Here is a 23,855-nt window from a genome sequence, read left to right as displayed (position 1 = left end):
TTTATAACTGTATAATGTCATTGTAGACTGTGCAAGTACATGGACCCAATCCTTTGCCGGTGGATCTGAAACTGATTGCTTGAACTCAGAGAGGTTCTTGGTCAAAGATGATTTTTTTTTACCTCTGGGAATTTAACGTGGGCCTAAGGGATCAGTCGGTATTTAAACGGTGGTGCTGGCTCAGGTGAGAGAAAATGTGAGGGGCAGTTTTCTTTGTCCTAAAATGGTCTAAATAATTTCAAGGTATGTATGACGAGCACTTGGAAAACATTTTTGGTTGGAATCATTTTTTAATATTTAAATAGAAAAAGTGAGCACTGACTTTTTTTTCTCTTTTAGACACACACACGTCTAACAGCTGAAATATGCAGAGGAAATGAGCTCCTGCTCTGTCCTCCACAGTCCCCACGTTGTGGCTGAAGCTGTTGCCAGCCCTCTCTCCATCCTTTCCAACATACACAGAAATTCACAGCACAGCTGTAATGCATTCTATCTCGTGTGCACGTCCCTCCCCAACATCCCCATTCTTAAAAACCGAACAGTCGTTAATGGTCAGGGGCACATCCTTCCCGATGGCATCAGTTCCTACCCCACAATGGGATAGTGAGGAGATCTTCCGTCAGAAGTAATTTAGTGAAAGGGGTGGGATGGCCGGAGCTGGAGTAACCATCTGCATTGCTGCACTCGTATCAGAGTGAGGACAGAAGACATAAGTCAGGAGAGCATGGAGGGCACAGTTGCAAGTGAGGAGTCTCTCCATGAGACAATGTGGGGAGAATTCTCCCCACCAGGTTTAGATAAATCAATGTGCCAAAGTTCAAAAAAAAAAAAAAAATTAAAAAAAATCCAATAATCAGCAGTTCAAACACTTGAATTTTCAAACTTCTCCCACCAAGACAGGCCAAACATAGCAGTAACAATCTAGATCTTTCCAGGAAGTGAAGGTAGAGCCCCGGGCATTCCTCCTGACAGCCCTGTATTAGGCCCTAGAAGTATCTGGAAAAGAAAAGGAGGGGTGTAAGGCATTGTACAGACCTAGGGCTCTCATTTTCATCATACCTGTCCAGGCAGACAAGGTCTACGAAAACAATGCTGAGGGCACAGTCAGGCACCTAAAGGAGGGTGGGCCGGATCCCAATCCCTTCCGGCACACTAACCGCCCTACCCAGGTGCCGGAGGAATAAACAACTTATGTCTCCACTACTGGCAACAAGCCCAGGGTCTGGGCTCACCTGCCGCTGCTGCAGCTGCTGCTGCTGCTCCATCTGCAACTTCTCAGTCTCAAAGACGACCGGAAGAACCAGGATCATGAAGGAAGTGGTTCCAATCCACAAGGCTGCCCTGGAAAACCTGCGGAGGGAGCATGAGCACGACGGCAAGACAAAAATACACAGCTTCACCAAGACCTCACCAGTAACCGAATCTCTCACCCTGCACATTCCGATGTTCTTGGTAGGCGCGTTCTACCCAACTCTTGCACTGTACTCCTACCGGAAACAGGAGGAGCAGTTCTAGAGACTGTACGTCTAGTGAGAGTAGTCTGAACATCCTCCTGAGTTCTCACAGTGCTCCTTATACGTTAATTATATCACATAATCTGAGCTGATCCTCACAACGACCCTGCCCAATAAGAACCCTCACTTTACAGACGAGGAAATAGAGACCAAGAAAGGTTAAAGTAGCACCAGTCCAAGGTCACTCAGTGATCTAGCTGGCGGGCTGGCCTCCAACCTAAGTCTGCGGCTCCCAAAGCCCGTGTTCATTCAGGGCACCTCAGTCACCCCAGGCACACCCCAATGTCCTTGCCCTCGTCCCTTACCTGTACATTTTTTGAGCCACGAAGAGGGAGAGATCAAAAGTGGCTCCAGCCGCGGACCGGACTCTCTCGGGGAACATCTCCGTCAGACCCCACAGTCTCTCCGACAGAGTCTCATCTAACTGTGGTGGAGGAGGCGCGGATATGGGCCGAAGCAGCGGTAACCACCCCCCGACGCCGGGACATGCCGGTCTCCTGGAGCTAGGGCACCCCGGCCCCAGCGGAGCCTCACCCCGCCTCCCGGAGACGCCTCTGCTCGGACCCCTCCAGGCTCCGCGACGCGCCTTCGTCCCGCTCCTGCAGCACGCGGAGCCCTCACCCCCGCTCCCCGCCCGCACCCTCCCAGCCCCGCTCCGCCCCGCAGTGCCCAGTACCTCCTCGTCGTCTTCCTCCTCCAGCTCCTCCTCAGGCTTCTCGGCATCGCCTTTCGGAAGCAAATCGTCCGGGGACAGCGGCGCCCCAGGGCCCGCGGCGGCGGCGGCGGCGGCAGCCATGGCTGTGGGGAACACCGGAAGCGGAAGAGAAGAGGCGAGTGCGGCGCCGACGGCGGACAGAGCCGCCCTTCCGGGAGCCGGAGGCTGGAGAGCTGGGGAAGAGCGTCGCCCTCTGGTAGGCGGGCTTCACCGGCCTTCAGCAAAGGGCGGCCGGGAGGTCGGAGAACGTGAGACACGTGGGAAACTTATTAAAGCCCTGAATCGGGGTGCGTCAGCGGTTAATTCTGTTCTGTGGGCTTAGGGTGAGCCCGAAAATCTGCATTTTAACAAGCCTCCCAGAGATCGCACGTAGACAAACACGAATCCAGTTTCATTTCCCTGAGGGCTGTTTTTGGTAGGAGCAAATTAGAGATTTGGAGATGTATTGGTCTTCTGGGAAAACGTCAAGTAAACAGTCCCAATGTACTAAAACAAAGGCGAGAGTGTACCAGGCACTGTTTGTACGTGCGAAGGGCGGGGGTGGGAGGGGCGCTCATTTAATCTTTGCATCAACCCACTGAGGTGCTACTATCCCCATTTTTTTTTGGCCGGGCCATGCCGCATGCAGGAACTTAGTTCCCCAACCAGGGATGGAACCAGTGCCCACTGCATTGGGAGCCGCAAGTCTTAACCACTGGACTACCAGGGAAGTCCCTATTGTCCCCATTTTAGAAATGAGGAGATTGAGGCACAGTACAGGGTTGCTGCAAGTATTTCTGGAGGATGGATTTCAAGATGTGGGTTTGCTGGCCAAAACGTATGAACATTTAAAATTTTGGTAGGTATTAGCTAATTGCCCTCGGAATTATTATATCACATACTTTCACAATAGCAAATGGAAGTGTCCTTTTCTCCACACCCTCCCCAGCATTAGGTATTATCCATATTTGAAAATGCTCCTTTTTATAATGTGTCCCACAAGTTATTAATACAAGGGTAGTTTGATATACCTCTTTAGACAACTGACCATGGAACCGAAGAATCTCAGGATTGGACAGTCCTGATCCTTATCTGATACTTGAGAGACTTGTCCTGTGTTTACATATTCCGGGGAGGGGGGGCGGGGTTTGCACTTTCTCCAGATAGAGTCCTCAGTCCTCTTTATCTTTGGACAGGGCAGCTCTAACTACAAAAAGTCTTCATGTCACAAAAGGGTGCCTACTGTCTGATTCCACTAGGTAAAGTTAAAAGACAGGCAAAACCAATCTATGGTGAGAAAGGTAGTGATTCCCTTTGAGGAGGAAGAGGAGGTAATATTTGGGAAGGCAGGAGAGTGTCTGGGGTGCTGGTAAAGTTCTATTTCTTGACGTGTGTGGTGTTTACATGGGTATGCCCATTTTGGATAATTCGTCAGGCTGTACATTTATGAATTATACTTTTTGCATGTATTTAAAATTTTTTTTAAAGTAGGCTTGAAACCAAGCAGGATCCTGTGAGTCCCTCCCAGGTACAAATTCTTTCCCTGTCCCTGTTTCTTGTTTGTAGGAAATAGGCTTCTTTCAGCTTCCCTGACCTTCCCTGAGTTCCAAAGGGCAGGTTCAAACAGTTGCTAATCAGGGAAGGGAGGGAAAGCAGAAACAAAGGAGGAGCAGTCAAGAAACAGTGCAGCGATCCTGGTTCCTCCTCAAGAGATATACATAACCTTTGGGTTCTTCTGCAGGGACTAAGGTCCCCACGCAGGTGGAGGATGGTAAACTCAGGCTGAGAGCAAGATTCCTGCAGCACCGCCCTGTTACCTCACCACCAACCAATCAGAAGAAAGTCTGCACACAGTGGAAGATAAGGAAGACTCTGACCCTCTCCCCAAATGATTCTCCCAGAATCTTTGGAGTCCGCCTTCTCCCCAGGTTGCTGACCTCCCGAATAAAGCAAGCTTTCTTTTCCAACCAGCACTTGTATGAGTATTGGCTTTTGAGCAGTGAGCAGCTGAACCAGAGTTAGTAACAGGCTAGCTCTACATAAATGCAAGGGCAATCAAATGCCAATGGCTTTGATTCTCTTATGGGCTCTTTTAAGAAATGCTGGAAGACCAACATTCTTCTTTTTAAAAAAATTATTTATTTTAGCTGTGTTGGGTCTTCGTTTCTGTGCGAGGGCTTTCTCTAGTTGTGGCAAGCGGGGGGCCTCTCACTATCGCAGCCTCTCCTATTGCGGAGCACAGGCTCCAGACATGCAGGCTCAGTCGTTGTGGCTCACGGGCCCCTCCCAGACCAGGGCTCGAACCCGTGTCCCCTGCATTAGCAGGCAGATTCTCAACCACTGCGCCACCAGGGAAGCCCCTAGACCAACACTCTTGAAGGGTAGAGAAGGCAGTCTTATGTGGAAACTACAGACATCATTGACTCTGATGAAATAAAATTCATATTTTATGGCAAGACAAGAAAAATTTAAACATAAAATCTTTCTTTGCCTGTTTGGGCCTCCTCCCTCCCCTTTAGTGTGTATTGTGCATCTGCATTAACCAGATCTCCTTAGGAGATAACCTTCCTTCTTGTAGAAGGCCATGATGACCCATGACCCACTACTCCCTGTGTACACATAGATCTGGATTGTGTAAACTGTCAATAATACGTCATTTAACATATAGCACTCTGTCTCAAAAACTTATATAACTGTGCTTTGACCTCTAACAGATGGAAAAATTCTCAGAGCTTTCTGAGAGGCTTTCTCCAGGTTATAATCCTCAATTTGGCTCAAATAAAAGCCTCCATTTCTTTCTTAGATTGACTGATTAATCTTTTTTTTTTTCCATCGACAACTCCAAGTAGAAAGTCACAAATGCTAATATGAAGAAGTTTTTGGAAAGCTTTGACCAATTAATTTTGTTTATATTCACAAACAGTACATGATTTTTTTAAAAATCCATGTTTAAGGCTGAAAGAGCTCTTTCAATGTTTATAAAATTGTCCAAGGATAAGAAAAAATATTGGGAATCATGCCATGCAGAGTATTCAAACCTTAGGAATAGATGTGATGATTCAGAAATGGCCAAGTGAGAAAGACAGAGCCCTGTGGAATCAGACAGGTCAGGGGGTACTTAGTCAAAATCATAGACAGAAAGTAGAATGGTGGTTGCCAGGGGCTGGCAGGGAGGAGGAGATGGGGAGTTCGTTTTCGATGGGTACACAACAGCTTCAATTTTACAAGATGAGCAGTTATGGAGATGGGTGGTGGTGATGGCTGCACAACAGAATGAATGTACTAACACTACTTAACTGTATGCTTTAAAATAGTTAAGATGGTAGATTTTATGTTATGCGTTTTGCCACATAAAACAATTTAATTAAAAGCAAAAAAAAGTAATAACAACAACAAGAAAAACAGAACAGCTATCCCCCCCAAAATCCCCCCAAAAAAGTCAGGGGCGGGGAGGGGCACCTTCTTCCCCCAAATCCAAGAGATTCGAGGAGGAGCTGCTGGAGATGAAGAAGGGAAACCTTCACTGAAGGTTTCAAGGGGAAATGCTCAGTGGCAGCAAAGAAGACATGTGGTAAGATTGATGCCAGCCCAGGGGCCTCAGTCGAGGCACAAGTAAGGGTGTCATCAAGTAAGTGCTAATGTCTCACGCTGGGCACAAAGCTGACTCTGCCATCTGGATGATGACGAGGTGTTCTAGAAACACCCCCGCCCAGCTCCTCTCATTCCCTATCCCTCAAGTCCATGGTTTCCACCTTTCCTGTTCCTATCTTGTCAGAATGTGAAACTGGTAATATAGTAGTTCCTAATTCAGTTTGGTTCGGTGTGGGGCGTAGATCCCTTCGAGAATTTTACAAAAGCTGTAAGTACTCCTCCCCAATAGAACATACACGTTAGCCCATAACTGTGCATATGGATCCCCTTGTTAAGCCTCAAACTCTTAAGATTTCCTCTGATTTTTTTTGCACTCCCTCCCTCACACCCGCAGAACTTTCAATCTCAGCTCTTCAGTAACAGTTCTTCCCTTATCTGACACTCAGCTCAGAAATTTACAAAACCATTGTAGTGATTACAAATGATGATGTCAAGTAGACAGCACTATTTACTTGGGTGCCCCCAGAAGTAGTAGATTTGGTCAATAAAGGCTTTGAGGAGGAAGTATTTTAGGCAGAACCTAATAGATGTACCGGACAAAAAGGTAAATCTTTAAAGTATGTAGCATTTTTTTTTCTTTTTTTTGGCCACACCGCCCAGCTTTCAGGATCTTAGCTCCCTGACCAGGGATTGAACCTGGGTCCTCAGCAGTGAAAGCGCAAAGTCCTAACCACTGGACCGCCAAGGAATTCCTGAAAGTACGTAGCATTTCAGTGGGGGGGGGGGGGGGGGAATAAACCAACAAAGGTTAGGGTGGTGACATATAGCTGATTCTTTTTCCTATTCCTTACACGTTTTCATTAATAGGATTATCCTTGACTCAGATCACACACCACATCCATCAGCAAACTTACAATTTGATGGTGGGCTCCACCTTCAATTCCTGCCTAGAATTTGACCACTTCACCTCCTCTGCTGCCACTTCCCTGGTCCCAGCCTTGAGCTCTTCAGTCTGTTCTGACCACACAGAAGCCAGAGGGACCTTTTTTATTAAGTCAATCATAGCATTCCTCTGCTGAAACTCACCAATGGCTTGCTTCCCTCATCACCCCAAATACAAGTCCTCCTTCACTGCAGAGCTGTCCCACATGGCTACAGCCCCCTCAGGTGCCAGTGGTGGTACAGAGGGGACCAGGACCCATGTCACTATGACAACCAAACGTGCCCCTCCTGACTCCAAAGGTTTCAGTCCTAGCCCCTTCCCTCCCAGCTGTATCACCTTGCTGGGCTTGTTTCTTCATCTAAAAGCAGGGGATGACGATAACAAACTTGAAAAATTCTCATGAGAATTAGAAATATAGCCCTTCTTTGGTTTATGTCCCAATAAACCCATCATAAGTTGAAAATATAAGTCGAAAATGCATGTAATACCCCTAAGCTACCAGACATCGTAGCTTAGCCAACTTTCATGTGCTCAGAACACTTACATTAGCCTAAGGAGGGCAAAATCATCTAACACAAAGCCTATTTTACAAAAAGTGTCGAATATCTCATGTAATTTTTCGGATACTGTACTGAAATGAAAATGAAAAACAGAGTGGTTGTCTGGGTCCAGATTGGTTTTAAGTGTGTTGACTGTTTATCCCCGTGACTGCGTGCGGATGGGGAGCTGCAGCTCACTGCCACTGCCTCGCATCACGAGCATCATATTGCATTTTGCTGGCCCGGAAAACTATCAAAATTCGAAGTACAGTTTATACTAAATGCGTATCACTTTTGTACCACCATAAAGTTGAAAAATTTTAAGTTGAACCGTCATAAGTCAGGGGGACTGTCTACAGATATCTGGTATCCAGGGTGCAGGGTAAATGGTTGCTGATGATACTGGTCTAGGAATAAGCAAACTCAATTGTGCCTATTATCTGCACCTGAAGATTTACACCCTCATATAACATCCTTTTCCAATGTCTTCTGAATTAGTCTCTCCTATTATCGGGAAGGAAGGTTATGGGCTGGGGCTACAGATCATCCTTCTCTATCCATCCCCCATGGAGCTGGCCCTGAGGGTGGCCTACACACAGCAGCCTCCATTTGAGGCGGCCCCCCACCCAGCTCCCCTCTTTCAATGTGGGCCGGGAATCAGCAGGCTCCCACACTTCCGCTGTCTGATCCTAGACCAGTTTCTGAACCTCCTGGGCTTTGCTTCCTTATCTGCCAATAGGCACGCTGACTGAGAGCCTGCTCCACAGGGCTGAGCTGAGGAGAAAATGAGAGTGTAAGCAACATCCTGAGCCCCGTCCAGGTGGGAAACAGCTGTTCTGACCTTAGCAGCCATCCCTGGTCTAAAGCCTGGGGCTCTGTGTCCCCACCCTCAGTGCCTTTCCCCTTGACTTTGGAAGCTCGACTCCCTCTTACTGCGTTTGGCTGGCTCCCTCGCCCAGCCAGAGAAGCCCAGCTCACTCGAAGACACAGATTCCCACTCCAGGAAACCAGGCCCCCATCCCAACCACTCGGTCCCTGCCCGGTCCAGGCTAGTTCCAACACCTCGAAAGAGGAAGGCAGGGGAATCTGAGCAGAGAGACTGCTCTGCTCCAGACCAGCCTCTGCCGACGCCCAGGAAGCTGGAACGCTGCTTCTGCAACGGTGACCTTCCCCCACAACCTAAAAGTTCTGTCTTTGGGTGGAGCATCGGAAGCTTAGAACCCAGCCTCCATTACTTACTTCTTCAAGAACTGATGTTTCTCTTCTCAGTCACTTTGGCCAGAGAGAGATTATAGAACGTCATTTAATTTAAAAAAGTAGGGTAGACAGGAAAGTAGCACAAAAAAATAGTGTTGCCGTGGGAGGGCGGTGCTTGCTGCTGAGAAGCTGACGCCAGAGGAGGCTGCGGATTTGGGGAACAAGTATTCTCTAAAGGAGGGAGAGAGTGGCCTGAAGGGCAGAGAACCAGGAGACCTTCTTATCTGAGACCCCTAACAACAAGGCTCTGTACACCTGATGCCACACCACACACAACAGTGTGAGGGGATGATACGATGAACTCCGTCCGATGAGCGTGAGCCTGGGCCACGGGCGTTGGTGTGTAAGTAACTGGAGAACACCAAAGGCCTCCGTCACCCCAGACCTCCCTGAGGAGGCCTCCCTGTGCTGTGAAGCCCAGGACTGGCCTGGAATCCACTACGTTGTCACCTTCCTACTGCCAGCCTAAGGGGGCCAGTGCCTTTTGGCCCCATTATATGATACTCTCTCCCAGGACCTAATCCACTAGTTTGGTTAAAAATTCCCTCAGCCACATCCTCCTCTTCTGACGAAGGGTTTCCCCGTGTGCGCCTAACGGGTGGCTTTGGGGTCTTCATTTTCTCCGCCGGCTGACACTCTTCAGTTCATCCAGCTCCTTCTCCATTAAGTGGGATTCAGCAGTGGTCTCAGAGAGCTGGAAGCAGAGCAGCAAACCGTTACAAAGAAGGACGTTTCTGGGCTACGTTTCAGGTTGGCAAGGCCAGCCCTGCGCGCTGGGAGAAGCCCCACGGCATTTCCCTTAACGCTGCGGCAGCCTCCACGACGGGAAGCCCTTGGTAACTGGGCAGAAAGTAACCTCCTGATGACCCAGGGCTTCAAGCACTTGAAGAACTTACCATCCAGTCTATCAACATTTTTGATCACCTAGGGTTGCGTGGCACTCACTGCGCGAAGGACACAGGTTTCAGGGGATGAAAAAGGCAAATATTGGCGATTTTAAGGTTAAAGGACTAAGGTCTAAGTTGCTTCTGAGTCGTGGCTCACATAAAAACGTTTAAAAAAGCATGCCACTTCCCGCATCAGAATCCTTCAGTGGTCTTTAGAGGAGAGGGTGGAAGACACTCCAGGCAGGGACGGAGAGACACAAACTCCAGAGGTCAGCTTACTGTGAAACAGAGGAGCCGCACTTCCTGAGCAAGACGCTATTCCAAGAGCTTTGCTTATATTATTAACTCACTAATGAGGTAGATCCTACTATCGCGCCCATTTTATTGCTGAAGATACTACGTTTCTTACAGATACAGAGCAGTTAAGTAACTTACCTGAAGTCACACAGCCAGTGGTGGAGCTGGGCCAGGGACCTGGGCAGTTTAGCTCTAGACACCTGCTCTTAACCACTGCAGTGTGTGCTCTGCTGCCTCTCAACCAACCGTCACACACAGCCCTAGGCTCAAAAGGTTGTTGGGTTTTTAAAAGCCACAGGAAGCCGATGCCAACGCAGAGAGTGCCTGTTGGCAGGTCTGCGCGGGGCACTGACTAATGGCTGCGTGGTGCAGGACCTCGCCCAGCCCGGAGCAGGCTGTCCTTCTTCCTGAATGCCTTCATCCCAGCCTCCATTCCCACCTTTATCTTTCCACATTCAGCTCAAATATCCCTTCCCCTGCAACATCCTCCCGACTGGACAGAATGAATCTCTCTCTCCCATGTGCGGATACCAGGCCATGGAAAGACTTTAATCACTGCCCTTACCATGAGGCACTGTCACTATGTTTACTGTCTATCTCCCCACTAGACTGGGAGCCCTGGAGGGTGGGGACTGTGTCTGATTTGGTTTTGTATCTTTGGATTCACAGCAATGTACCTGAGCAAACTGGCACTCGAGAGGTGTGGGCTGGCTGAAAGGACTCGCAGTGGACCTGCTTAAAGAAAGCCAAGGCTTCCCTCCCCACCACCCTCCTCACCATGTCGAGCAGGATGTCCACCTTCAGCCGCAAGAGATTGTTCTCTTCCTCCAGCTGCTGGTTCCGCCTCCGGAGGCGCTGGGCCTCCCTCCGGTCCACACCTCCACTAACCCCTGTCTCTGGTGGAAGGACACAGGCAGCAGTCACAAGGTGGGGGTTCCTTCCACCATCTTGCTGGGCAAAATGGTAGGAAATGCAGCCCACCTGCTATCCACTGGCCGTTTTCAAACTTCAGGCTCTGCCCGGCCAGGTTCATGGTGGGCGTTCCATAGTCAAGGCCCAGCTCCACCTCCCGGGTCGACCGATCCAACTGTGGGGGAGACGCGCATGTTGGCTTCAGGAGGCCGGAGCACAGGGGCTCGAGGCCCAGCACCTCTTCTGCTAACGGTGTGATCCCAACAAAGCATTTCTTCTCTATACTCATCACCCAGCACATTTAGTAATTGTTTTTAAGTCAGAAAATTAAATAAGGTACCCCCAAAACTTTCAAACTGTAAGAGAGAAGAAACGTACAGCTTTATACCACAGATATTTTCTGGAAAAGCTATATATGCTGAAATTTGTAAACTGAATTATTTCGTATGTACAGGGCACTTAGCAGGTTAAGAAATCCTACTGTAAATTTTGAATAAAGTGAAAAATTCTTTTTAAATGTAATAAGCCCGAGCTATCATTTGTTTCTTATGGAGCTACGTATGTCCTGGAAAAGGCATAAAATGCTAAGGCCCAAGGAGTAGTAGTAGCTGTTCTTTAAAGTGTTTATCAGTGTTTCTACAGCTCACTGAGCGCCCACCCTGCACCAGGACTGGTACTGGATATACAGAAATGAATGCAACCCCTCTGCCCTCAAGGAGCTCAGAAACTGTCTTTGGAGCTGTGATATATCCTTCTGAACGCTCTTAACGATAGCAAAACATCATCCTTTGAGAATAAATTTGATTCTTAGACATGAGTAAAACTGATTCCTGGACAAGTCTTGGGAGTCGAGTGAAGTCAAATTGGATAACATCATTTGGTCCCCAAAATGATAATGAGGACGACTACCTTTTAAGGTTCTTCAACAAGCCCTGACAATAATTCCCAAAAAGGAGTTTAAAAATGTTTTCAGCAATAACAATAATATGAATTAAAAGGATGCCCTCCCACGAGGATACCTCTGGAGGACCACACTTTCCATAAGAAACCAGGCTCGATGCTCCAGTCACGCTGCACACCAGGTCGAGCCCCATGCTGACACTCACATTATGCAGGTTGGAGAGAGACGCAGACTTCCGAGGGGGCGTCTTCTTCGGACTGAATGTACTCCCAAAGAGAGGCATCTTTGGCCTGATGAAGGAAAGGTCAATGCTCTCTTCTCCTAGGGGCAGAAAAAGTCAGGGATACAAAGAGTTGGGTCAGTGACCTTGCGCCCCGTCCCGGAATCATGAAAACACACATCTCATCACGTGGCCATTAACAATCCTGGGTAACAATCCTCAGCTCCCATGTGCTGAGTGCTCACTATGTGCTAGGCATAGTGCCAAAACCTTGGCAATATCTCAGGCCTCACAGCCACTCTTTGTTTAGTTCCTCTTCCTTTACCTATTTGACAGATGAGGTTTGGAAAGACTAAGGTCCTAAGTGTGAGTGAGTATTAGAATGCAGGTCTGTGTGGCTCTACAGTTCATGTTAACCACAGGCAAGTGCCTAACTGGCCTGTCTTAAGTTTTGTCACAAATTGGCATTACCAGATTTACACTCTAGGGCAAGGCATGTGATCCTACTTATTCCTGAACACTGGTAAGACTCACAGCTAGGGCAACAGCTTCTATATATACTCCATTTTCAAGAAATGAAGCCTTTCCTGGGACTTGCATTTTTCCTTTTTTTTTTTTTTTTTTTTTTTTTGCGGTACGCGGGCCTCTCACTGTTGTGGCCTCCCCCCTTGCGGGGCACAGGCTCCGGACGCGCAGGCTCAGCAGCCATGGCTCACGGGCCCAGCCGCTCCGCGGCATGTGGGATCTTTCCGGACCGGGGCACGAACCCACGTCCCCTGCATCGGCAGGCGGACTCCCAACCACTGTGCCACCAGGGAAGCCCCTTTTTGCTTTTTTATTGGTTTCTTTTTAAGTTTTTTTCATTTTTCTTAAAATTTTATTTATTTGTTTTTGGCTGCATTGGGTCTTCGTTGCTGAGCACGGGCTTTCTCTAGTTGCAGCGAGAGGGGACTACTCTTTGTTGTGGTGCACAGGCTTCTCATTGTAGTGGCTTCTCTTGTGAAGCACAGGCTCTAGGTGCATGGGCTTCAGTAGCTGTGGCACAAGGGCTCAGCAGCTGTGGCTCACGGGCTCTAGAAAGCAGGCTCAGTAGTTGCGGCGCACAGGCTTAGTTGCTCTGCGGCATGTAGGATCTTCCAGGACCAGGGCTCGAACCTGTGTCCCGTGCATTAGCAGGCAGATTCTTAACCACTGCGCCACCAGGGAAGTCCTATTGGTTCTTTTTTGATTAAAGAAGTTCTTAATTTTAATGGAATCTAACTTATCAAAAAATTTTTTTAATGATTAGTGTTTTTGTGTCCTATTTAAGAAATTTTTGCCTAAGGTCACGATATTTTCATATATTAACTTTTGGAAATTTTCTTCTTGCAGCTTTCACATTTAGGACTATGATTCATCTGCAATTAACTTTTGTATGTGGTGTAGGGCAGGGTCATGGTTCATTTCTTCCCATGTATTACCCAATTTTAATGTGTAATACACAAATAGCTTAAAAAGATTCCCTCAGGCTTCCCTGATGGTGCAGTGGTTGAGAGTCTGCCTGCCGATGCAGGGGACACGGGTTCGTGCCCTGTTCCGGGAAGATCTCACGTGCTGCGGAGCGGCTGGGCCCGTGAGCCATGGACGCTAAGCCTGTGCGTCCAGAGCCTGTGCTCCACAGCGGGAGAGGCCACAACAGTGAGAGGCCCGTGTACTGCAAAAAAAAAAAAAAAAGATTCCCTCTAAAAAACTGTAGACTGATGATAACAATAATAAAAGCACAGGTGAGCAAAAAGAAAGAACCACAGCTCTCACTTTTCCTACTCTTAGGTATAAAAATCTTCCTTCACCACATTATGAGATAGAAATAGTAATGAGTTTATCATATCTGACAGGAAGTTGGCCAAAAAAAGAGGGAATTTCTCAAGACTATCTGAAACAATGTTTTATGTCAACTATCATTAAACGATAACTCAAAGTAGGAATTCATCACAATTAGCAAGAAATGAAGCAAGAAAATTAGCAAGAAAATGAAGAAGAAATTCTGTGCTGTTTTCAGTGATGCAGAAATTAACATCACTAAAATTAATGATAAAAGTTTAGAAGCTTCTTTGGAAGCTTTACAATACATATATACACTGTACAGAAATATATGCATAAACGACTTATAAATAAATAAATAAGACATTTAGAGGTGTGTGCTCATTAGAGTTTTACTAGTGTGTGTTTCTGATTAAAAACAGTGGTAGAGGGCTTCCCTGGTGGGAAGAGGTCCGCATACCGCAAAAAACAAACAAACAAAGAAAACAGTGGTAGAGAGCCCTGAACCAAGATGGCAGAGTAGAAAGACGTGCTCTCATGCCCTCTTGCAAGAACACCAGAATCACAACTAGCTGCTGGACAATCACTGACAGGAAGACACTAGAACTCACCAAAAAAGATATCCCACATCCAAAGATAAAGGAGAAGCCACAATGAGACGGTAGGAGGGGCGCAATCACAGTAAAATCAAATCCCATAACGGCTGGGTGGGTGACTCACAGACTGGAGAACACATACCACAGAAGTCCACCCGCTGGAGTGAAGGTTCTGAGCCCCACGTCAGGCTTCCCAACCTGGGGGTCTGGCAACGGTTGGAGGAATTCCTAGAGAATCAGACTTTGAAGGCTAGTGGGATTTGATTGCAGGACTTCAATAGGACTGGGGGAAACAGAGACTCCACTCTTGGAGGGCACATACAAAGTAGTGTGTGCATCGGGACCCAGGGGAAGGAGCAGTGACCCTAGGGAAGACTGAACCAGACCTACCTGCTAGTGTTGGAGGGTCTCCTGCAGAGGCAGGGGTGGCTGTGGCTCACCGCGGGAACAAGGACACTGGCAGCGGAAGTTCTGGGAAGTACTCCTTGGTGTGAGCCCTCCCAGAGTCCACCATTAGCCCCACCAAAGAACCCAGGTAGGTTCCAATGTTGGGTTGCCTCTGGCCAAACAACCAACTGGGAGGGAATCCAGCCCCACCCATCAGCAGTCAATCACATTAAAGTTTTGCTGAGCTCTGTCCACCAGAGCAACAGTCAGCTCTACCCACCACCAGTCCCTCCCATCAGGAAACTTGCACAAGCCTCTTAGATAGCCTCATCCACCAGAGGGCAGACAGCAGAGGCAAAAACTACAGGCCTGCAGCCTGTGGAACAAAAAACATATTCACAGATAGACAGACAAGATGAAAAGACAGAGGGCTATGTACCAGATGAAGGAACAAGATAAAACCCCAGAAAAACAACTAAATGAAGTGGAGATAGGCAACCTTCCAGAAAAAGAATTCAGAATAACGATAGTGAAGATGATCCAGGACCTCGGAAAAAGAATGGAGGCAATGATCGAGAAGATGCAAGAAATGTTTAACAATGACCTAGAAGAATTAAAGAACAAACAAACAGAGATGAACAATACAATAACTGAAAGGAAAACTACACTAGAAGGAATCAATAGCAGAATAACTGAAGCAGAAGAACAGATAAGTGACCTGGAAGACAGAATGGTGGAATTCACTGCTGCGGAAGAGAATAAAGAAAAAAGAATGAAAAGAAATGGAGACAGCCTAAGAGACCTCTAGGACAACATTAAACGCAATAACACTCACATTATAGGGGTCCCAGAAGGAGAAGAGAGAGAGAAATGACCAGAGAAAATATTTGAAGAGATTATATTCGAAAACTTCCCTAACATGGGAAAGGAAATAGCCACCCAAGTCCAGGAGGCGCAGCAAGTCCCATACAGGATAAACCCAAGGAGAAACACGCCGAGACACATAGTAATCAAACTGGCAAAAATTAAAGACAAAGAAAAACTTACTGAAAGCAGCAAGAGAAAAACGACAAATAATATACAAGGGAACTCCCATAAGGTTAACAGCTGATTTCTCAGCAGAAACTCTACAAGCCAGAAGGGGGTGGCATGATATACTTAAAGTGATGAAATGGAAGAAGCTACAGGAAAGATTACTCTACCTGGCAAGGATCTCATTCAGATTCCATGGAGAAATCAAAAGCTTTACAGACAAGCAGAAGCCAAGAGAATTCAGCACCACCAAACCAGCTCTACAACAGATGCTAAAGGAACTTCTCTAAGTGGGAAACACAAGAGAGGAAAAAGGACCTACAAAAACAAACCCAAAACAATTAAGAAAATGGTCATAGGAAGATACATATCGATAATTACCTTAAACGTGAATGGATTAAATGCTCCAACCAAAAGACACAGGCTTGCTGAATGGATACAAAAACAAGACCCATCTATATGCAGTCTACAAGAGACCCACTTCAGACCTAGGAACACATACAGACTGAAAGTGAGGGGATGGAAAAAGATATTCCATGGAAATGGAAATCAAAAGAAAGCTGGAGTAGCAATACTCATATCAGATAAAATAGACTTTAAAATAAAGAATGTTACAAGAGACAAGGAAGGACACTACATAATGATCATGGCATTGATCCAAGAAGAAGATAAAGCAATTATAAATATATATGCACCCAACATAGGAGCACCTCAATCCATAAGGCAACTGCTAGCAGCTATAAAAGAGGAAATTGACAGTAACACAATAATAGTGGGGGACTTTAACACCTCACTTACCCCAATGGACAGATCATCCAAAATGAAAATAAATAAGGAAACAGAAGCTTTAAATGACACAATAGACCAGTTAGATGTAACTGATATTTATACGATATTCCATATAAAAATAGCAGATTACACTTTCTTCTCAAGTGCACACGGAACATTCTCCAGGATAGATCACATCTTGGGTCACAAATCAAGCCTCAGTAAATTTAAGAAAATTGAAATCATATCAAGCATCTTTTCTGACCACAACACTATGAGATTAGAAATGAATTACAGGGAAAAAACCGTAAAAAACACAAACACATGGAGGCTAAACAATACGTTACTAAGTAACCAAGAGATCACTGAAGAAATCAAAGAGGAAATCAAAAAATGCCTAGAGACAAATGACAATGAAACCACGCCAATCCAAAACCTATGGGATGCAGCAAAAGCAGTTCTAAGAGGGAAGTTTATAGCTATACAAGCCTACCTCAAGAAACAAGAAAAATCTCAAATAAACAATCTAACCTTACACCTAAAGGAACTAGAGAAAGAAGAACAAACAAAACCCAAAGTTAGCAGAAGGAAAGAAATCATAAAGATCAGAGCAGAAATAAATGAAATAGAAACAAAGAAAACAATAGCAAAGATCAATAAAACTAAAAGCTGGTTCTTTGAGAAGATAAACAAAATTGATAAACCATTAGCCAGACTCATCAAGAAAAACAGGGAGAGGACTCAAATCAATAAACTTAGAAATGAAAAAGGAGAAGTTACAACAGACACCACAGAAATACAAAGCACCCTAAGAGACTGCTACAAGCAACTCTATGCCAATAAAATGGACCATCTGGAAGAAATGGACAAATTCTTAGAAAGGTATAACCTTCCAAGACTGAACCAGGAAGAAATAGAAAATATGAACAGACCAATCACAAGTAATGAAACTGAAACTGTGTTTAAAAATCTTTCAACGAACAAAAGTCCAGGACCAGATGGCTTCACAGGTGAATTCTAGCAAACATTTAGAGAAGAGCTAACACCTATCCTTCTCAAACTCTTTCAGAAAACTGCAGAGGAAGGAACACTCCCAAACTCATTCTATGAGGCCACCATCACCATGATACCAAAACCAGACAAAGATGTCACAAAAAAAGAAAACTACAGGCCAATATCACTGATGAACACAGATGGAAAAATCCTCAACAAAATACGAGCAAACAGAATCCAACAACACATTAAAACGATCATACACCATGATCAAGTGGGATTTATCCCAGGAATACAAGGGTTCTTCAATATACGCAAATCAATCAATGTGATACACCATATTAACAAACTGAAGAATAAAAACCATATGATCATCTCAACAGATGCAGAAAAAGCTTTTGACAAAATTCAACACCCACTTATGAAAAAAACTCTCCAGAAGGTGGGCATAGAGGGAACCTACCTCAACATAATAAAGGCCATATATGACAAACCCACAGCAAACGTCATTCTCAAAGGTGAAAAACTGAAAGCATTTCACCTAAGATCAGGAAGGAGACAAGGATGTCCACTGTCACCACTATTATTCAACATAGTTTTGGAAGTCCTAGCCACGGCAATCAGAGAAGAAAAAGAAATAAAAGGAATACAAACTGGAAAAGAAGAAGTAAAACTGTCACTGTTTGCAGAGAACATGATACTATGCATAGAGAATCCTAAAGATGCCACCAGAAAACTACTAGAGCTAGTCAATGAATTTGGTAAAGTTGCAGTTTACAAAATTAATGCACAGAAATCTCTTGCATTCCTATATACACTAATGATGAAAAATCTGAAAGAGAAATTAAGGAAACACTCCCATTTACCACTGCAACAAAAAGAATAAAATACCTAGGAATAAACCTACCTAGGGAGACAAAAGAGCTGTATGCAGAAAACTACGAGACACTGATGAAAGAAATTAAAGATGATACCAACAGATGGAGAGATATACCATGTTCTTGAATTGGAAGAATCAATATTGTGAAAATGACTATACCACCCAAAGCAATCTACAGATTCAGTGCAATCCCTATCAAATTACCAATGGCAATTTTTATGGAACTCGAACAAAAAATCTTAAAATTTGTATAGAGACACAAAAGACCCTGAATAGCCAAAGCAGTCTTGTGGGAAAAAAACAGAGCTGGAGGAATCAGACTCCCTGACTTCAGACTATACTACAAAGCTACACTAATCAAGACAATATGGTACTGGCACAGAAACAGAAACATAGGTCAATGGAACAAGATAGAAAGCCCAGAGATAACCCCACACACGTATGGTCAACTAATCTATGACAAAGGAGGCAAGGATATACAATGGAGAAAAGACAGTCTCTTCAATAAGTGGTGCTGGGAAAACTAGACAGCTACATGTAAAAGAATGAAATTAGAACACTCCCTAACACCATACACAAAAATAAACTCAAAATGGATTAGAGACATAAATGTTAAGACCGGACACTATAACACTCTTAGAGGAAAACGTAGGAAGAACACTCTTTGACATAAATCACAGCAAGATCTTATTTGATCCACATCCTAGAGTAATGGAAATAAAAACAAAAATAAACAAATGGGACCTAATGAAACTTCAAAGCTTTTGCACAGCAAAGGAGACCATAAACAAGACGAAAAGACAACCCTCAGAATGGGAGAAAATATTTGCGAATGAATCAACGGACACAGGATTAATCTCCAAAATATATAAACAGCTAATGCAGCTCAATATTAAAGAAACAAACAACCCAATCCAAAAATGGGCAGAAGACCTAAATAGACAATTCTCCAAAGAAGACATACAGATGGCCAGGAAGCACATGAAAAGCTGCTCAACATCACTAATTATTAGAGAAATGCAAATCAAAACTACAATGAGGTATCACCTCACAGCAGTTAGAATGGGCGTCATCAGAAAATCTACAAACAACAAATGCTGGAGAGGGTGTGGAGAAAAGGGAACCCTCTTGCACTGTTGGTGGGAATGTAAATTGATACAGCCACTATGGAGAACAGTATGGAGGTTCCTTAAAAAACTAAAAATAGAATTACCATATGCTCCAGCGATCCCACTACTGGGCATATACCCAGAGAAAACCATAATTCAAAAAGACACACGCAGTCCAATGTTCATTGCAGCACTATTTACAATAGCCAGGTCATGGAAGCAACCTAAATGCCCATCGAGAGACGAATGGATAAAGAAGATGTGGCACATATACACAATGGAATATTACTCAGCCATAAAAAGGAACAAAATTAGATCATTTTTTGAGACATGAATTGATCTAGAGGCTGTCATACAGAGTGAAGTAAGTCAAACAGAGAAAAACAAATATCATATATTAATGCATATATGTGGAACCTAGAAAAATGGTACAGATGAACTGGTTTGCAGGGCAGAAATTGAGACACAGATGTAGAGAATAAATGTATGGACACCAAGGGCGGAAAGTGGCGGGGGGGTGGTGGTGGTGGTGTGATGAATTGGCCGATTGGGATTGACATGTATACACTGATGTGTATAAAACTGATGACTAATAAGAACCTGCTGTATAAAAAAATAAATAAAATTCAAAACAACAACAACAACAACAAATAGCAGTAGACCCACAACCTGGAAGATGGCATTTGACACTTTAGGACTTGGACAAACCAGAATCATTCCAGCTTGGTGGTGGACAGGACATCACTGAGGACTAAGATGATGAGGGAATTTGAAGCTATGCTATCATGTCATCCAAAACACAGTGGAAGCCCCTGGTATTGTTTCTGCTGGAGAAAAGAAAAAGGGTGGAAGAGGGAAGACAATTAATCTTATGTCTACAGAGAGCGGAACAGGAATGAAATGGGAATATCCAGGAAGAAAGATTTTTAACTCAAAAAAGAAAAGGTCACAACAAAAACTAACTAATATCACTTCCTGCTTATCCACTAGGGTTTGGACACAATGCTAGGCACACTTCATATATTTCTTTTATTCCCTGTAGTAACCCCATAAGGTAATTTTCCTGTCCATATCAGAGATGAGAAAACTAGGGCTCGGAGAAGTTATCCAATTTTCCCAAGGTCCATAGCCATGGTCAGCTGGCTAAAGATGTATACCAAATTATCCTTGTATTAATAACTTGTGGGGGAGACTTCCCTGGTGGCACACTGGTTAAGAATCCTCCTGCCAGTGCAGGACACATGGGTTCGATCCCTGGTCCAGGAAGATCCCACACACCGCGCAGCAACGAAGCCCATGCACCACAACTACTGAGCCTGCACTCTAGAGCCCACGAGCCACAACTACTGAGCCCGCGTGCTGCAACTACTGAAGCCCGCGTGCCTACAGCCCATGCTCCGCAACAAGAGAGGCCACCACAATGAGAAGCCCACGCACCGCAACAAAGAGTAGCCTCCACTTGCCTCAACAAGAGAAAGCACACGCGCAGCAATGAAGACCCAATGCAGCGATAAATAAATAAATAAATGTATTAAATAAATAAATAAAATTTAAAAATAAAAAAAAATTTTTTTAAATTCAAAAATGTTTTTAAAATTAAAAATTTTTTAATTAAAAAAAATCAAAAGAAAAATTTAAAAAACCTTGTGGGGTATCATAAAAGGAAGCATTTTCATCCATCACATTGGCAAAATTTAAGAGCTCAATAATATCCAATGCTGGTGAGGGTATGGAGAAAAAGATACTTTCATTTACTCTTCGTGGAAACATAAGATGCTATCATTTTTTCAATTAGGCAAAGGCTAGCAAAGTTTTTCATGTGCCCACGCTTCTAAAAACTCTCCTCCAGAAAGAATTGGACATGTTCACACAAATGTTCTCTATTGTTGATAACAGCGAAAAATAAGAAACAATTCAAAATGCCGACTAATGGTTGGTGTAGCCAAATACATCGTGGCACATTCTTATAAGGGAGTCCTAGACGTCAAGTAAAGACAGAGAGACAGCTGTACATGGACCACTCTAACATTAAGAAAGCAAGCGAGGGACTTCCCTGGTGGTGCAGTGGTTAATAATCTGCTTGCCAATGCAGGGGATATGGGTTCGAGCCCTGTTCCGGGAAGATCCCACATGCCGCAGAGCAACTAAGCCCGTGCACCACAACTGCTGAGGCTGCGCTCCAGAGCCCAAGAGCCACAACTACTGAGCCCACATGCCTAGAGCCTGTGCTCCGCAACAAGAGAAGCCATGAGAAGTGGCTTGAGAAGTCCAAAGAGAAGTCCGCGCACCGCAGCAAACAGTAGCCTCTGCTCGCTGCAACCAGAGAAAGCCTGCCCACAGCAACGAAGACCAAACGCAGCCAAAAGTTAATTAATTTTTTTTAAAAAAGCAAGCGACAGAACAATGTCTATACTATAATCTCACATGAGAAGACAAAAAGAAAATAAAAAGCGAGCATATAGGTCGCTAAATAAAAAAGATTTGGAGGGATAAACTGCACACAGTGGTTAAATCCGGAAAGGAAGTAGGATGGCTGACTCAACTGAATTTGCCATTTTTAAAAACTTTTAATTTTAATTCTAATTTTTTTTGGCCGAGTCGCTCAGCTTGCAGGATCTTAACTCCCCAGCTAGGGATGGAACCTGGGCCCCTGGCAGTGAGAGCACCGAGTCCTAACCACTGGAACACCAGGGAATTCCCTGAATTTGCCATTTTAAAGGTAAAAAAAAAAAAAAAAAGCCAAATAGTGGCAATTTCACGTTACAATATAAAGTTATATTAAAGAAATATATTTCTGGATTTACTGAATTATTACAATGATAATATATCCATATATTACTTATGAAAAAACAAACCAAACAAATGAACAAAAAAACCAGATAAAAAGCAGTCCCTGCCCCTCCAAGATCTGGAGACCAATTGAAGAAGGAAAAATAAGCCAAGTTGTTCTTGCAAAGCCCACAGTGGTGCTAAGAGCACTAAGCCTGAGCATATCACCTGGACACAACAGACCAAGTTCTAGGCCTGGCTCTGCCCCTCAGTTGCCGGCTAAACCCCGGCCAAGTTACTTTATTCCTCCAGGTTTTAACGAGGGCACTTCACGCATGACCTCACTAATTCTCACAACACTTAAGCCAAGCACCGTCACCAATATATTACAGATGAGGAAAAGGAAGGGTCTGGACTAGCTTTTAAGTCAGATCCACTCATCCACAAACAACTCTGGCTGAGATCCTGGGATCCTAGAACATTAGTATGGACCAAGAGGTCCCAGCTGTACCCCTGGCCCAAGGAAGCCTTCTTTCCAGTGAAACTCCCTGGAGAGAAAGGGCTCAGCACAAAGGAGAGCTTCTAGGTTCCAACCATTGCTCGGCTTCTCAACCCCAGTGGGACCCTGCAACTTACCTTCCCTGGGCCCCAGGCATAACAACAGTACCCACTCACAGACTGTTTTGTGCTTTAGTGTTTTTAAAAAACTGTCGCACTTGATGCTCACAACAACCCTGGCAGAAGTAGATCAAGTAGTTTGTTCCTGTCTACAGATCAGAAAACTGAAGCTTAGAGAAGTTAAGTAACTTGTTCCCAGTCACGCCGTGGGAAGGCGGTGGAATTGGGCTTCAAATAAGGTCTACTCCTCTGAGCGGATGATAGTAATCACTTCAACACTGTGCAACGCTTTACAGTTTGCAATGGGCCATAAAATACATTATCTTATTTTAATCTAACAAGAAGGTGAGGAAGCAGTCTCTGGCTTTCATCGGATTCTCGAAGAGTTCAGAGCCAACCAAGTATAAGCCACGCAGGTACACGCCCACCCAGGGCTGTAAACTAACGGTAGCGAACAAACGTTCGTTCGCAAGCTCTCGTTAATCACCTTCACAGCTGACTTATGAGAGGAATTACCACCCCAATTTACAAAGGAGGAAACACACTTGGATAAAGGAGCTGACGGGCCTGCGGTAAACCCGGCCCCCGCCCCCTGCTCCGCGCCCTCCGGCTGCCCCAGCTGCGGAGAGGCCCTGGGTCCCCTGGGGAACGCCCGGGGATCCCAACCCTCCTCAGGCCCTCGGGCGACGCCGGGCTCGGAGACGTACCTGACGTGCCCCAGAAGCTGAGGTTCCAAGAGAACCCCCCCCCGACCTCCCGCTAGGTACCCAACAGAGGCCACGTCCCCGCCGCGACCTAGACCGCGAGCACCTCCAGTCAGCGGGCCGCGCGCACGCGCACACGCAGCCCCGCCGGGCTCTACCACCGAGGGAGGTGGGGGTACCCGACACGGCACGGTCCCCAGCGCGAGCCTACGCAAAGCACCAGAAACTCTTGAGGACTACCCCCGATATATTTAATAGAATCCACAAAGGCAGTGTCTTCTGGAGTCACTTCCATGCCCCGTGCTACAGGCTAGAACGAGGAACCACACTCACCCTCCCCACAAACCCCTGGGTCTGGTCTCCCCCGCCTACAGGGGCCGTCGCCGTGGTAACGGCGTCTCGGGATGAGGTGGAGGCTCGCCACGCCTCCATTGTCGTGGGAAA

The 23,855-nt window shown here is 45.5% G+C and overlaps 2 protein-coding genes across 2 annotated transcripts; both read right to left on the bottom strand.

The window, feature by feature from the left end:
- Nucleotides 1-255: 255 nt before the first annotated feature.
- Nucleotides 256-2,312, bottom strand: TOMM22 (translocase of outer mitochondrial membrane 22). The gene is made up of 4 exons (XM_082850341.1): nt 2,191-2,312; nt 1,820-1,938; nt 1,233-1,350; nt 256-996 (listed from the first exon to the last, which is right to left on the bottom strand). Exons 1-4 carry the CDS (start codon nt 2,308-2,310, stop codon nt 922-924), a joined length of 432 nt encoding a protein of 143 aa, XP_082706467.1. The 5' UTR covers nt 2,311-2,312; the 3' UTR covers nt 256-921.
- A 6,339-nt stretch (nt 2,313-8,651) lies between these two features.
- On the bottom strand, nt 8,652-23,489 carry CBY1 (chibby 1, beta catenin antagonist). Its single transcript, XM_082849920.1, has 5 exons — nt 23,415-23,489; nt 11,741-11,856; nt 10,704-10,809; nt 10,500-10,618; nt 8,652-9,232 (listed from the first exon to the last, which is right to left on the bottom strand). Exons 2-5 carry the CDS (start codon nt 11,816-11,818, stop codon nt 9,152-9,154), a joined length of 384 nt encoding a protein of 127 aa, XP_082706046.1. The 5' UTR covers nt 11,819-11,856; nt 23,415-23,489; the 3' UTR covers nt 8,652-9,151.
- Nucleotides 23,490-23,855: the final 366 nt, after the last annotated feature.

This window comes from Leucopleurus acutus, assembly GCF_964270905.1.
Source record: "Leucopleurus acutus genome assembly, chromosome: 11".
NCBI lineage: Eukaryota > Metazoa > Chordata > Mammalia > Artiodactyla > Delphinidae > Leucopleurus > Leucopleurus acutus.
Note: the sequence above shows the minus strand (reverse complement) of the source record. Positions and strands in the feature narration are given on the sequence as shown.

Excerpts from the sequence above, each read along its gene's own strand:
- CBY1 (XM_082849920.1), bottom strand. The coding sequence starts at position 11,818 with ATGCCTCTCTTTGGGAGTACATTCAGTCCGAAGAAGACGCCCCCTCGG. Across the intron at positions 10,619-10,703 it reads AAACGGCCAGTGGATAGCAG|AGACAGGGGTTAGTGGAGGT; the intron begins GTGGGCTGCATT and ends TCCTTCCACCAG. Across the intron at positions 9,233-10,499 it reads TGGACATCCTGCTCGACATG|CTCTCTGAGACCACTGCTGA; the intron begins GTGAGGAGGGTG and ends CTCTGCTTCCAG.
- TOMM22 (XM_082850341.1), bottom strand. The coding sequence starts at position 2,310 with ATGGCTGCCGCCGCCGCCGCCGCCGCGGGCCCTGGGGCGCCGCTGTCC. Across the intron at positions 1,939-2,190 it reads AGGAGGAAGACGACGAGGAG|TTAGATGAGACTCTGTCGGA; the intron begins GTACTGGGCACT and ends CCTCCACCACAG. Across the intron at positions 997-1,232 it reads AGCAGCTGCAGCAGCGGCAG|ATACTTCTAGGGCCTAATAC; the intron begins GTGAGCCCAGAC and ends TTTCTTTTCCAG.